The 13433-nt window shown below is 45.1% G+C and overlaps 1 protein-coding gene across 1 annotated transcript in view; it reads left to right on the top strand.

The window, feature by feature from the left end:
• Positions 1 to 3942, top strand: part of LOC119437582 (surfeit locus protein 4 homolog) — an 89838-nt gene extending 85896 nt beyond the window's left edge. The window contains exon 5 of the mRNA XM_037704584.2: positions 3469 to 3942. Within this exon, the coding sequence (XP_037560512.1) occupies positions 3469 to 3735 (267 nt within the window). The 3' untranslated portion in view covers positions 3736 to 3942. The remainder of the gene's footprint in view (positions 1 to 3468) is intronic.
• Positions 3943 to 13433: the final 9491 nt, after the last annotated feature.

Genomic DNA, 13433 nt, shown 5'->3' on the forward strand with positions numbered 1-13433 from the left:
GTGAAGCACCTCATGGAAGTCAGCTACGAACGAGCTGTTTGCATCGGGTTGGTGATAGCATGTACCCATAACAACGGCTGGGCGGGAAGCGTTGCTTATCACAAAGACAATTTCTAAGGGCGTTAGTTAGTGTTATTTCAGTACACTGAAGACTTTCGTGTGCACATATCAATACGCTGCCCCCCCTTAAACTAAACTTAAACATAAACTAAAAGCTGCCTAACGTTGTACATAAAAATGCTCCCGTGTAATACACTTGTGCGGATCCAACTAGAATACACAAGCAAAACTTGGGATCTGTACTTAAAAAAAAAAAAAAAGCTATTTCCAAACTTGAAATGATTCAAAGCGAGGCAGTTTGATTCACTGACTCGGCTCATGACTTGCAACAACATTTTGTCTTTAGATAAGAGAAAAGGCTTCATGTATATTTACGACGACATCTGTATGTTTGATAAGTGCACCAATTTTTCAACTCTCTGGTACCGAGTAAGTGCTGCCACCCTACGTGGATTCAATAAATCTTTTTATTATTTTTCCGCTTTGTAGTCTCTTGGCCTTAATCCCATGCCTTGTTTATGCCAGCGAATGGCGGTTAGTTTTGGTTTCGTCTTGCTGGCCATTTCCGTTCATTGCACTTGTAAAAAAAATGTCGCAGTTTCGCCCAAAAGGCAAAAAATCGATTGCGATAGCAAATGAGTAGACAAGTATATGAACTAAGGATAGTAGTTTTATCAGCCATATATACTTGTAAACATTTGCTTACTAACTAAATTAACAAGCATGGTGTCACGCGTGCACAGGTAAATATGAGCACATCTCACTCGATGATCACGGAAACTCGCTGTCAAAATGCTGGAGTGAGGAGACGCGGCACCAGCCGCATGCGAATTGACCTTCGTGCCATCTCTGGGTTCATCTCGAATTAAACGTCAAAAGCACGGCGCATACAAAGCTAGTTGCACTTTGTGCACATCGCAGATTGCTTTGAAGGCCCGCGCGGGCACACACTTCTTCCACATCATAGATCCCGTTCAAGATACGACGTAAGCAGCCACTGCCGGAGTAGAACCCCCCTCGCCTCGTGCGCCACAGAACACCCTGCCTTCCTCCCTCGTGCACGCAAGATTGAGCCACGATTGTCGGCTGACCCTTGCAAAATTTCACTCGCACATACAGCATACGGTGCACAGCACCAATGTTTGGACTTTATACCGAGCCTCACAGCAACATCCACGACCATGGCAGAAATGCGCTTCAAGTGTCCATATATTTGCTATCTCAATAAAACTGATGTCTATCTGGTTTCTAATCGCTCAAAGGGTCACTGCTAGATGCTCACTCGTCTGTTGCTCACAGGGGTGCTATTACATCTGTTCACAGGCGGGCGCTGGTAGTATATACAAACAATGCCGCTGTATACAAACGATGCTGCCATGCCTGCGTTTCTTTTCTCAAGACTTGGCTCGCGAAAACTGATTGCCCCTCGTTGGCGGCGGAACAAAGGATTACTGAAAGTTTCCGACTTGTTTTTTTTTTTTCTGAGTTGCGCACAACCATCAAGTTTTCTCCCATGTGCACTCACTACACAGTTCAGTTACGCTATACACGTGCACACCGGTTTCTCTTCTGCAAGTGAGTCGAGCGGCGATTCCTTCGATGCGGACTACTGCCCAAGTGCCGAATCAGAATATGCCTATTCCAGTGTATCCACTTTTTTATTCTTATTATAAGTATTTATGCAAGCTCATCTGTATTCATGAATAAACAATGCAGGTTTACCTACGAAAAATATATTTTGCTCACAGTGTGCTTTTTGAGCATTTGTTTTCTTTCCCTTAACTATCCCACAATGCAACACCTTGCCTTAATGTGTGCAGATGACTGGTGACGTGAAAGCATTTGAAAGTGTGTTCGTGAACTGTTTTCTTTTATGTTGATGTTGCATTTACCGTGCAACTAAATAATTACTAAATAATAAAAATAAATAAATAAAAACTTACTAAATAAATTAACAAGCACGGTGTCACGCGCGCACAAGCAAACATGAACACATCTCGCTCGTTGACCGCGGAAACGAACTGTCAAAACGCTCGAGTCACGAAGCGCGGCGAGCGAATTGACCTTCGTGCTGTCATGCCTCTCGCTTCAACGCGACAAGCGGTGAAAACACGGCGTGCAGCGGACTTTCTCGTCGCGAATTGCTTTCAAGATAGGTCCAAGGCGATCGTATCACCGAAGTGGATCGTCGCAGATTACGTCCTGCTTCGGTCCACTGAAACCGTTCCGCATTGCTTTGCTGGCAAAAATCCTCTCCTTCTGTTTACACCAGTCCCAAACGCAAGTTTTGCATTCTCCGAACGCGATGTGGCCCGATTTCCGTCCGTCTTCGCACACATGATCACTTTCCTTTTAAATGCGGCATCGTGGTGAACTTGGTACTTCATGCTGATAGAGCAGACACAGAGAACGTGAAGACAGACGGTAGACTATTGCCTATGTACTGCAGCACATGGAGGAAGCTACGGTAGCTGGGCTTGACGCGCGTGCGAGGTGGCCATTTTGAAATGCCGAGCGGCTATATGGTAACGCAGATTTAGAGTCGTACTCAATTCTAATGCGCACACAATTTTTGGACCTGTTTTATCGGTGGAAAAAGTGTGTGTTAGATTCGAGTAAATACGTTATTTGTGGCTTGAGGGGAGCGTTTGCCGTCTAGGTTGACTGCCGAACTTCCAGGCAGCTGCACTGTAACCGGTATTTCATGTCCCGCAACTGCACTATAAGCAATACGCGTATACATAGAGTGCTATGGGAAAATTAACGGGAGTCTGGAAAGACCGTATAAAATCCGGTCCTGCACTATAAGCGATTACGTTATAAGTGGTCTGTACTGTAAAGGGTGTTTCACGTAACTTGAACCAAGGATTTTAAAAAAGTGGTTAACCGCAGCTGGGTGAAACCAGCAATATGTGATTGGCAGTCATGTGGCGCTCCTCAAAATATTTCTTTATATTGCACTTAATTATTTAATTAACTAAGTTCAGTGGTCAATTTTTTAAAAATTATTTGAATATGTGTTTTGATTTCTCATGCTACTAATGTCTGCCTCTTCGAATAACCCAGCTCAACGATAAGAATTATGCCACCTGCGACAGGTGATTTTTTTAAATTCGTGAAGGTTAATTTTGAATACCCAGTAGTATATAGCCAAGCCACACATGCACGGCAAGGTTCCACGCATCATACCACCCTAGATGAGTCTAAGCATCTAAAAAATTCAAACTCGGCGCCATGCAACACCACTGCTAATGCAGAGATCCTTTTTCGTGTAATGTGCCTCCATCATTTCTCATGCCATCACTTCGTGCAACTGCTGTGAACTTATTTTAGGCCCCTGGAACATTTGTGGTTTATATATTCCTACTATAGTGATGCTTGGACTGACCAGTGCTGGAAATCTTTCAGATGCTGCAGAACCTGGTGGCCACTGCTCTGATGGTCCTTGTCACCGTGGGCTACAAGACCAAGCTGTGCGCCCTGGTGTTGGTGCTGTGGCTGACGGCAGTGAACGTGTGGGTCAATGCATGGTGGTCGGTCCCTTCGTACCGGCCCATGCGTGACTTCCTCAAGTATGACTTCTTCCAGACCATGTCGGTCATTGGTGGGCTGCTCATGGTTGTCTCTCTGGGGCCCGGTGGTGTGTCCCTCGATGAGCACAAGAAGCACTGGTAGAGCCACTGGCCCACCTACACAAACTGTGCGGCATATATTTATTTTGTGCTTCTGCACTGGTGATTTGTAGGGTCGCGGGCGCATTGTTATTATTGTACGGGTTGCGACAGATTAATTGAGTAACGAATTGAGATGAAAATAAAACGAACTGGTATGCTTTGAAATATAGATTGAATGAAATGCCATTAAACAATATCTCGAAACAGTTGTTGCGTGCTTTGTGGTGTTTGCAGATAAAGCTGGAACAAGTGTCTCGGCAAGCCCTGCTTTGAGGGATTTCACTAGTTGCATTCCATTCACGTGCCCTTGAGCAAGTTCTTAGCATTGGTGAACATCACTGGCACTTGTACCCACTTTCTTGCGTGAAATAAAGGTTATGAGCTGTGTTTGCTTCTTGGGTAGCTCGAGAGAAACCCTGTGTGTGTTGGGTAGGTTAACAAGAGGGAATTATGGTTGCAGCGGGACCTGTCCATGGTCTCTCAGTATTGTGCAACGCATGACAGAACAGTTCCCTCCTAGGCGAAAGGTGCTGAGGGTTCATCTGCAGTGTCAATAATATCTTCTGGCTCCTCTGTCAAAAACAAGATATTTCAAATTGTTGAAACCCATCAATGTCAACACCTCAGATGAAGCCTGTTTCATTGCAGGATCAACACTTCTGGAAGACATTAGGGAAAGCTTCATATAAGCCTTTCTTCTCTCATGGAGTGCAATTTGGCCTGTTCAGCAGGTGGATTACCTGTAACTGCAAGAGAAACTTGAGTAAATTCTAATTATCTCTAGACATGTTGCAAAGTAGTGATGTCTGCTTAGCAAAAATCCCAAGACTGGCACAAAATGTCTTTAAAATTTGCTACATTGTGTTTCTGTCTAGCCTAACCAACTGCAATGAGACAGCAGCATCATTGCGAAATTTTACTTTTGAAACGTGAATGTGAAAAGATAGCAAAAAAGTTGTTTTTGATGCCAGTATTCTTAAAAAATACCAGTGCTTCTGCATGAATGTTGGGAACCAGTACCCCTGACACACTGAAAGCTGTTTTCTAGGTGTTATCTGCTAACGAGCAGGCTGCTAATGTCATCTAATAAAGCGATATTTCAAGGCTGTTAATTTCCAGCCCTGCAGCTTTACCATAATTGCTTGGATATTGTTGTAGCCAATTTTGCCAAAATGAAACTTTGTTGCAGTTGACATTAATTGTAATGCTCATGCACTTTTTAGCGCAATTTGGGGATCAAAATCTTTCTGGTTTCATGATTCGGTTTCAATATTCAATTGCATCCAAAGGCAACCTTCTTTTTCATGCCCAGTGTATTTTGAGATTGCAGCACCATTTCCTTTTGCACCAAAACACCACTACAAGATGACCACATTGGAATTTTTTGTCGGCTGTATGATGCAACTACTGCTGTGGGCGCAGCCTAATTATTTTTTTATCGTGCTTGCTGATTATCATGAATGATGCAGGCGTGACATTGCATGTGTAACAACTATGGTGTTGTAATCAAATGAATGCAGCTGTACTTGATGCTGGGTGCTAGAAGGGCTCGCTTGTTCTCTGAGAACATGCTTACTTCTATTGCAGCACTTGCTGGCTGTAAAGAGGCATTGCAGTTCAAACTTGACGTTCTGGTTGAAATCATTTCTGCATCATCTTCTTGCAAAGTAGGAGGGAACAAAGATTCCTCGGCTAAACAAAATGTTTTAGGTCTTGTACACCTGCATTCCTTATCATGCATATCAGTTTAAATATTTGTCATACAAAGTAAAAACTTCTCCCAAACAAAATGTACATTTTGTTAAGTTCAAGAGCTGCATTGGATTTAGAGGCCCAACGTTCTTTACACTATCGTAGAAGAATAAAGTGCAATAAAAATTTCACAATGCAGTTACATTGTCAATAGAATCTGGTTGGAACATTTTGCTTGGGCCTTAAAGTAACACTAAAGGCAAATATTAAGCTAACATGGATTGTTAAAATATCATTCCTGAAACCTTGCAGTGCTTGTTTTGTGCCAAGCAAGGACTTGGTTTAAGACAAATTGCGTCTGAAGGGTCCACATACCTTTAGCACAATTCAAATCGCCTACCCCCGAGTGGGGGAGTGGTGACGTTGCATACGCTATTACTGCCCTTTACTGCCGTCGGTGAATAAAACGGTGCTCAACAGACCGCACTACGGTTTCTTGCACAAAATGCAAATGCGCAGCGATAGAGAAACCAAGCCAAGGCAGAGCGTTGGATTCGCTGCTGCAGCAGCTCTTGGTCAAGTGACGTGGACTGTTCAGGCATCACGCGACGTCACGTGGACGTGGCATTCTCTGCTACATGCAGTTTGTGTGAGTTTTGCGAGCCAACAAAACCAGCACAGCACTACGCGATCAACTACTAAAACACAAAAGCGCGAGCGGCATAGAGTTGAGCAAAGACGAAACCCTTAGACTGCCAGACGCATCAAGGGTAGGTAGTGGTTCCAACATCAGCTTTTGAACTGACCTCAGATTTATAAGACCACCTCAGTGCAGTTAATGATTGACGATCTGTTCCTTGTAACGTCGCTGTGAGCAAACTTTGTGCTGCTGCAAACAACTTGCAGATTCAAAGTGAAGGGTTGCTTATGGAGAAAAGTGTTAAGAACATTATTAACTAGCTTGACATTTTCGCAACTGCATGTGCGTGTCTCCTTGTACACTTCGTTGTACCCTTTCCTAAGTCATTTCGAGTTGTCATTAGTTTTGGTAGGGCTGCTTATTGTCATGGCAGGTAGACCAACATTTCTCTGAAGGATATTCCTTTTGCTGTTTTTGTTGCTCGAATCCAAGTGGTTTACACTTTTTAGTTCCTCAACCTAGTTATTTCAACACAAAATGTGCATTGTGAGCTTGTTTCCAACATCAGCTTTTGAACTGACCTCAGATTTACGAGACCACCTCAGTGCAGTGGTGAAATTGCATTAAAAAATCTGAGCAGTACCAGCTAACAGTTTATCGGCATCATAAATGTATAGCCACAACCTTGAGATGCCACAGATGTGCAGAACGCCTTTCAAGACGTTTCTGCACCACTGTAGCGCACTCCATGCAAGCAGCTAAATGCAACTCAAACATGGGCAGTGTGCAGTTTCTCTGGGTGAGCATATCTTGCAATTTTGCTGCCACATTGAATGATGCCATTACATTGTCCCAAATGCACTCCTTTGGCCCTGTGATGTTACTTTGAGGGAAAGCACGGTGTCAACCATGAGCTGCTTTCTCAAAAATATTTGCAACTAGACACGGGAGCATTATGTGCAGTCACTGTCGCACTCGCGATGAGCAGTGACAGACCTCACGAGCCCTGTAATTCTGTCATGCCTGCAGTGTTGTGTATGAATGAAGAACATCAATAAAGATGAATTGTGAAAGTCTAGACTTTGTCAAGCTTGGGTAAAGCAGATTTGTTTTGTTCATATTCTATGTTACCGTGGGTTTGGGCGATGTTAGACGATTGTTTTGGGCAGAAGGGGGGGCAAAACCACTTGAGCATTGGGTGTCAAAAGGAGCTCTTCTCCTTGTGTGACATGAAATACAATTAAGAGTGCAGCTTTGAATTGCAAACTCCCCATTGCATACCTGCCAACTCTCCCGATTTGCCAGGGAGACTCCTGACTTCAGAACTATCCTCCCGAGACTATGGGCACGGCCATAAATCTCCCAATAAACAGCCCCAACCCCCATCTCAAAAAAGAAACAAAAGCCGTGTCGTGCAGTACAGCCGCATCATGATTGCCATCAGGAGGTAGGCGAAGTCAGATTGGAATCCAAGCCCTTTGAGTGCTGAAGTCAGTTCGCCTCTGATGGGAACAATGCGTTGAGGAGTGCACATGATAAAATTTTGCTGTTCACAGCTATCTTGGCATCGTCGAAGCCGAAGAAGTATTTACAGTGTTTCTTGAAGTCATACGCTTCAGAAGAGTACTTTGGGGCCCGTACTACCTATCCTACTACCTATTTTGTACTACCTATCCCAACGATCAAATTTTGAATAGCGGAGTTCATGTGGGAGCTACGCGAACAATTAGTTCCCCTTGGCAGGCTCCTTAATTGAAACCGAAACTGGCCGCAAAAAGAGCGTCTGTGTCGTCGATGTCGACTTCTGCAGTCGCCGTGCAATCGCCCGAGTGATGATATCGTCTTATCACGGTGTGCGGTGTGCAGTGTTAATCAAGATGTATTTTTTTCATGTTTGTAACCCCCCTGCTGTAACGCTTTCGGGCTAAGCGGGGATATGTCTGAATAAAGAATAAAATCATGACGAAAATACTTCATTTCTACTGGGAGCGCGCCACCCTCTGCGCTTTGCTTCAAGACGTTCCGCGGCGCGGTACACATGCTTTGAGTCACTTTTCTGAAATCGAATTATGTGATAAGGTCCGGAAGCAGCGATGTTTTTGCGCTTTATGATGCCACGGCGACTGCGGAAGTGGCACCTTGAGTTCTCCCCCGCGTTCTGGTGCGCGCGCGGTTGAAGCGCCCGAACGAGCAGGCTGGCAGATAAAAAAGGACGCGCGTGCGCACTTCGCGCTTTCGAACTTAGGCGCGCAGCCGTTAGAAGGCGCAGCAATGCAGTTTAGTCTAAAGCCCCTATATTTATAAAAGTAGCGCCATTCTTAGATCTTGCCGCCACCGCGCTCACCCCGGCGCTTCCTCCTCGCCCTCTCTTAGCCGCCTCCTGTCGCCCCAGCCTCCTCCGCTCCCCCATTGGCCAATCCGTGTCACGTGGAAGTTCGCGTCGCGCTTTTGTATAGACGGTTTTCAGCAGCTATAGTGCCTAGAATATACTGGCTATGTGCCGACCGCGGCCTTCCGGGTGGCACCATTTGCAATGAATGTCGGCGGCTGCCGCTAGGAGCGCTGCCATGCGGGTGTGTGCCGCGGTGCCGCCCGCTCTTCATAGACCACCGTGTTTTCACAAGGGGGCTGCTGCGCTTTTTGTATTTATAAAGCCGTAGGAGCAGTAAAGTTCTCATGTGGGAAGGTGATTTCTAATTTAGGGTTTCTTTTGACTATAAGAAGGCCTATTTACTACTTGCTGCTTGCGTGAAAAGCTTATACTAGCTCAGCTGGGCTTCGAGCGTCGGACCTCCAGTGCTTCTATGCTGCGAAGGGTAAACGGAATTTGTATTCTCGTGATAGCGCAAATTTTTAAAGGTAATTTTTAGGCTACTTTATTCTAATAAAGTAAAGCAGTACTAAGGTTATATTGACCTGTAGAGCTGACTGCTGGTGTTCCGTGTACTATACATTGTTTATACCTGGTAAACTCGTTCTTTTTTATGTCTAATATACGTAAACAAAAGTAGGAACCAGAGCTTTTATTTAAAGTAACAAATAGTTTATTGAAACGTAACAACACTCAAACATAGGCACAATACATCACTAGAAGAAATAATGCAAACATCCATAAAGAAGATAGATCTAGTGGCAGTGGCGCAATTTATGGAGCTTTTGCCGTTCCCTTCGCGCTTCCCTCTCTTTGTTGATGCCTTTTACAAAAAAACGAAACCTCAAGAGAACATAGAACTTTACAACTGCCGTCAAAGCTGCTTTTTCATGCTCTGGGCACCCTAGTTGAGGAAAGGCCAGTGTCTGCAGCTGACTTGAAAATTCAGCTAGACTCGCTTCGTGTAACTTCTTTTTACTGAAAAAACACAGTAAAAGCATCTTCCATGGCCTTTATAGCACTTGACAAGTTCTGACTAGGATAGACGAGGCCTCCATTATCAAAGTGAGTAGTGAAGTATGAAGCAGCGTCGGCACTAGCTTCAGCTTTACTTACGCAAAGGCAGCCTGCACACTGGGGACAAGCATTTTTGGCAATGATCTTTCGTGCAACATAACCTGCAGTATAGTAGATCAAAGCACTATTGCTCTTTTTTTCTATGTACGCTTCATGCTCACCACTGCCCACGAGAGATTGAATGGCATCCTCAGCTTCATTGATACTTCCGCGGTCAAGAAGGCCATCTATCCTGTCCAGAAGTCTCCTGCCCGTTGTTGCACACAACTCAGTTGGATTCAGCAGTGCCTTGACTATGTCTGGTGGGCAGTTCCCTCCTCTGGGTGGTTTGGCCAGATTATAAAATGCCAGTAAATTGACAGTCACGAGAAACTGCGAAACTGTTGGGTGATCGTTGCACCCTGATGATTGCCTAATTATTCCGAAAAGGTTTTCTAGCTTATCCTGGCTTAAACGGGACGTTAAAAGATATTTGAAGCCTAGAGTAGATGTCAGGTAGGACAACAGATCAAGGGTACTCTTGATGGTAACCCTTAGTCCAGAAGCTGTGCTTTGTGTAAGAAAACCATCACCAGCTGGTTTTGCATGCTGCTCCCACTCTTGCAAATACTCAAGAAGCCCTTTCAAAAAGTGCATGTTTGGACTGCAAGGCTTGAGCGCCTTTTCGCTTGTCCGTGATGTCATGACACGAATCAGGCGATTCATTTCTTTCACAAAATCTACAGTCGGTTGCACAGTCCTATACGAAGATTCAATGCGCTCCCTGTACACAAAAAGCCCTTTGATGACCTGATCGCTGAAGAGCTGAAATGCGAGATCCACCTTCATTTTTTCGAAACAGTTCGGTTAATGTCGGAATTTGTAATGCTCGGCATCACCTTTAGTGTAACACTTTCGCGATCTGCTTCGAAAGCTACTTGAACAATACCACTGTGGACATGTCTAGCTGGTGTCAGGTACCCTTTTGCAACAAATCCATATTCTCACGTTTTTCATTAAGTGTGGAAAATCCGACACAAAGAACAGCTGCCTCTTCGGATCGACTGGGTGATTGGTGCTGTTCCGGACGTGGCTTGCAGAACCTTGTAAAAAAAAGAAAAACACATGCCGAGAAGGAAAAATCATTACTTCATTTTAAAAATGAAATTGTGGGGTTTTACGTACCGTAACCACAATCTGATTATGAAGCACGCGGTAGTGGGGGACCGGACTACGGATTATTTTGACCACCTGGGGTGTTTTAACGGGCACCCAATGCTCGGTACACTGGCGTTTTTGTATTCGAATTCGCCCCCATCGAAATGCAGTGGCCGCGGCAGGGATTTGATCCCGCGCTCTCGGGCTTAGTAGCGCAACACAAAAACCACTGCGCCCACGCTGGGCATTACGTTATCACAACTTGTAAAAATCGTAAACCGTGTGCTGCAGTAGCACCACGTTGTAAGAACAACTTAGCATATATTACACTCAAATAAAATCTCACCCTGTATTCCAAACAGCCGCCACATGCTCCTATTCCAGCTGGCGCCGTCGCATGTTATGCAGTCTACAAAGAGGCCAGCTTTTTCAGCAAGGACAGTCGTTTCCACAACGATTTTCGCCAGTGTCGCGGATTTTACTTTGCCCTTGGAATTGCCAAGAATTTGCGTCCAGTTTCCTGCATAAAGGTATAAGCATTTTCTAAGAGCACACGCTTTGCGTATTATATGGTTGAGAAGCAAAAAAGAAAGATAAATCAGCTTACCAGTAAATGGCTGAAACAGCACAACCATGCCATGGTCTGCCAGCACATTCTTCTGGTCAGCAGGTGTATGATCCCCGAGGTCGACAAAGCCTTCAATGTGGCCTTAATAGTAAAAGAGAAGCGCAAGAGGAACATCCAGTTTTACTTTCACATCTCTCAAAAAAGGTTAGAATATAATCAATCGCTGTAAAACAATGTTAAATGACAGTTTACATGAAAGGCAAGGAATTTTATAGTGACGGCAAAGCGTTAAACAACTACATGAAGTATGAAGGTTCGTAGTTTTATCGGTCGTGTAGGTTGCAGTAAACTATAATTAAATTTGCAAGAGCGGTGTCGCGTATGCACAGGCACTTCTTGGACGGATATCACTCGATGACCACGAACATTCACTGTCACATTCACTGTCACAAGCAGCGAGGAGGGAACGCTTCGTGCGGCCTCTCGCTTCACCACCTTTCTGGAAATTGAGATTACTTGACCTCCAACTCTAGCCGCGCGGGAACAGAGAGCGTTTACGTAGCCACAAGCCATCTCGGCTCGCCCTTAGGCTATGCACCCGCCGCATATAGCCTCCAAGATACGGCGCGCGCACATCCATGCGCAGCCACGGCCGGGCTAGAAGAGTAGACGCTCCCTCGCCTGCCGCCCCTGCCCCAAGCTCGCGTTTAATAACGTACGTGAGCTCCAACATTGAGCGCACGGGAAGATGGTGTGCATTAAACCATTATCATTTTCGGCTCACCCTCGCACGCACAGCATACGGCACTCAGGGTGTGATAGATCTTATCGCACTTGAACTTTATCCAGAACATTACAGCGGTGGCGAAAGTTTACCTGGAGTACGTGGTCATATAATTGATATCGCAATAAAAAGCAACACCTTAGGCATATTGGCTTTCGATCGTACATTTCATTTGAGGAAAATCGTAGCGATTAGCAGAACATCACATTTTTCGTCATGTACGCAGGACTTTGCAAGAATTTGTACTTAAGCTTTACTCACCGGCTGATTTTACATTTAGGTGCTCGGAAAGCTTGATCTCATCGATGACGAGGCCACCATGTCGTCTGTAAACATCCATGGTCTTCGACTTTTCAGTTAATGCATTGAAAATATTGGCACTGAGGCCAAAGCCACCCTTGAAGCGCTGCAGGTAGCTTTGCAGGCATGTTCTACCGGGCAGTACCATAATGGTTTCTCTGCGGAGATGTTCGTATAACTTCGGGCTGCGCATCTTCATCATCATGCATTCTACGATCCACTCATCATTGTATCGCATGCCTTTATGTGACTTCCGTCTTGCAGCAAGGAAACAACTCTTGACAGCGAGTTGCTGTTTTGGGGGAAGAGATTTAATTTTACTCTCAAATGCTTCTTCGCTAACAGCCTCATTTTGCTCTTTCATGTGTGCCACCTGTTCTTTTGCAGTTGCGAGTCGTTTCTTGGTTCTCGACAAATTGCGAGAAATGTTCTTACAGTGTTTCTTTTCACCATGCTTTCTTGCGCTTGCCTTTTCCCTTTTCTTTTTCCTGTAGGCTTGGTTTTGAGCCAGAATTCTTTGGTACTTGCAGAAAACACAAGACTCGGTACCATCAGACTGCGTAGATAACGAGCATTTTTCCGCAAAAAACATGCCTCTGTAGGAAGTGTGCTTCTTTGAAGCAGGCTTTAGGCCGCATCCACCACAAAGATCTGTTAAGGAAACGTCCTTGATCAGGGATTCCGCCTCATCGCGAGTTCTGAGGACTTGTTTCGACTTCTCCCTTCCTCTCAGGTACACCGTGGCTGTCACTGATTGTCGTTCAGGCAAAGGCTTTTCGAACAGTACCATTTTCTCAATGAAAAGTGTGGCGAAGTTATTCACTTCGGCTTCACAATAAGCGTAAGCTACTGATTCTACTGGCGGAGATGGTACTTTCATCCAAGAGACTGGAATAGAGAGGTCACAGAACGGGTGGCGAATTTCACAAGTGGTTTGCAGGCGCTGAGCTTCGTCATTTTGGGCGCTTGCTGTTTCAGAGCTACAGCGCGGGGTGCACTCTTCAGGTGCAGCAGTATTCAGGTGGTCACCACATCCTTCGAGGCTCTCTGATTCGTCACTCTCAACGGCTGAGCACAGCTCAGAGGCATCTGACTGGGCACGCCTGTGCCGCTTTGCTGGAAGCTCTAGA

Source organism: Dermacentor silvarum, chromosome 1 (assembly GCF_013339745.2).
Source record: "Dermacentor silvarum isolate Dsil-2018 chromosome 1, BIME_Dsil_1.4, whole genome shotgun sequence".
Lineage (NCBI taxonomy): Eukaryota > Metazoa > Arthropoda > Arachnida > Ixodida > Ixodidae > Dermacentor > Dermacentor silvarum.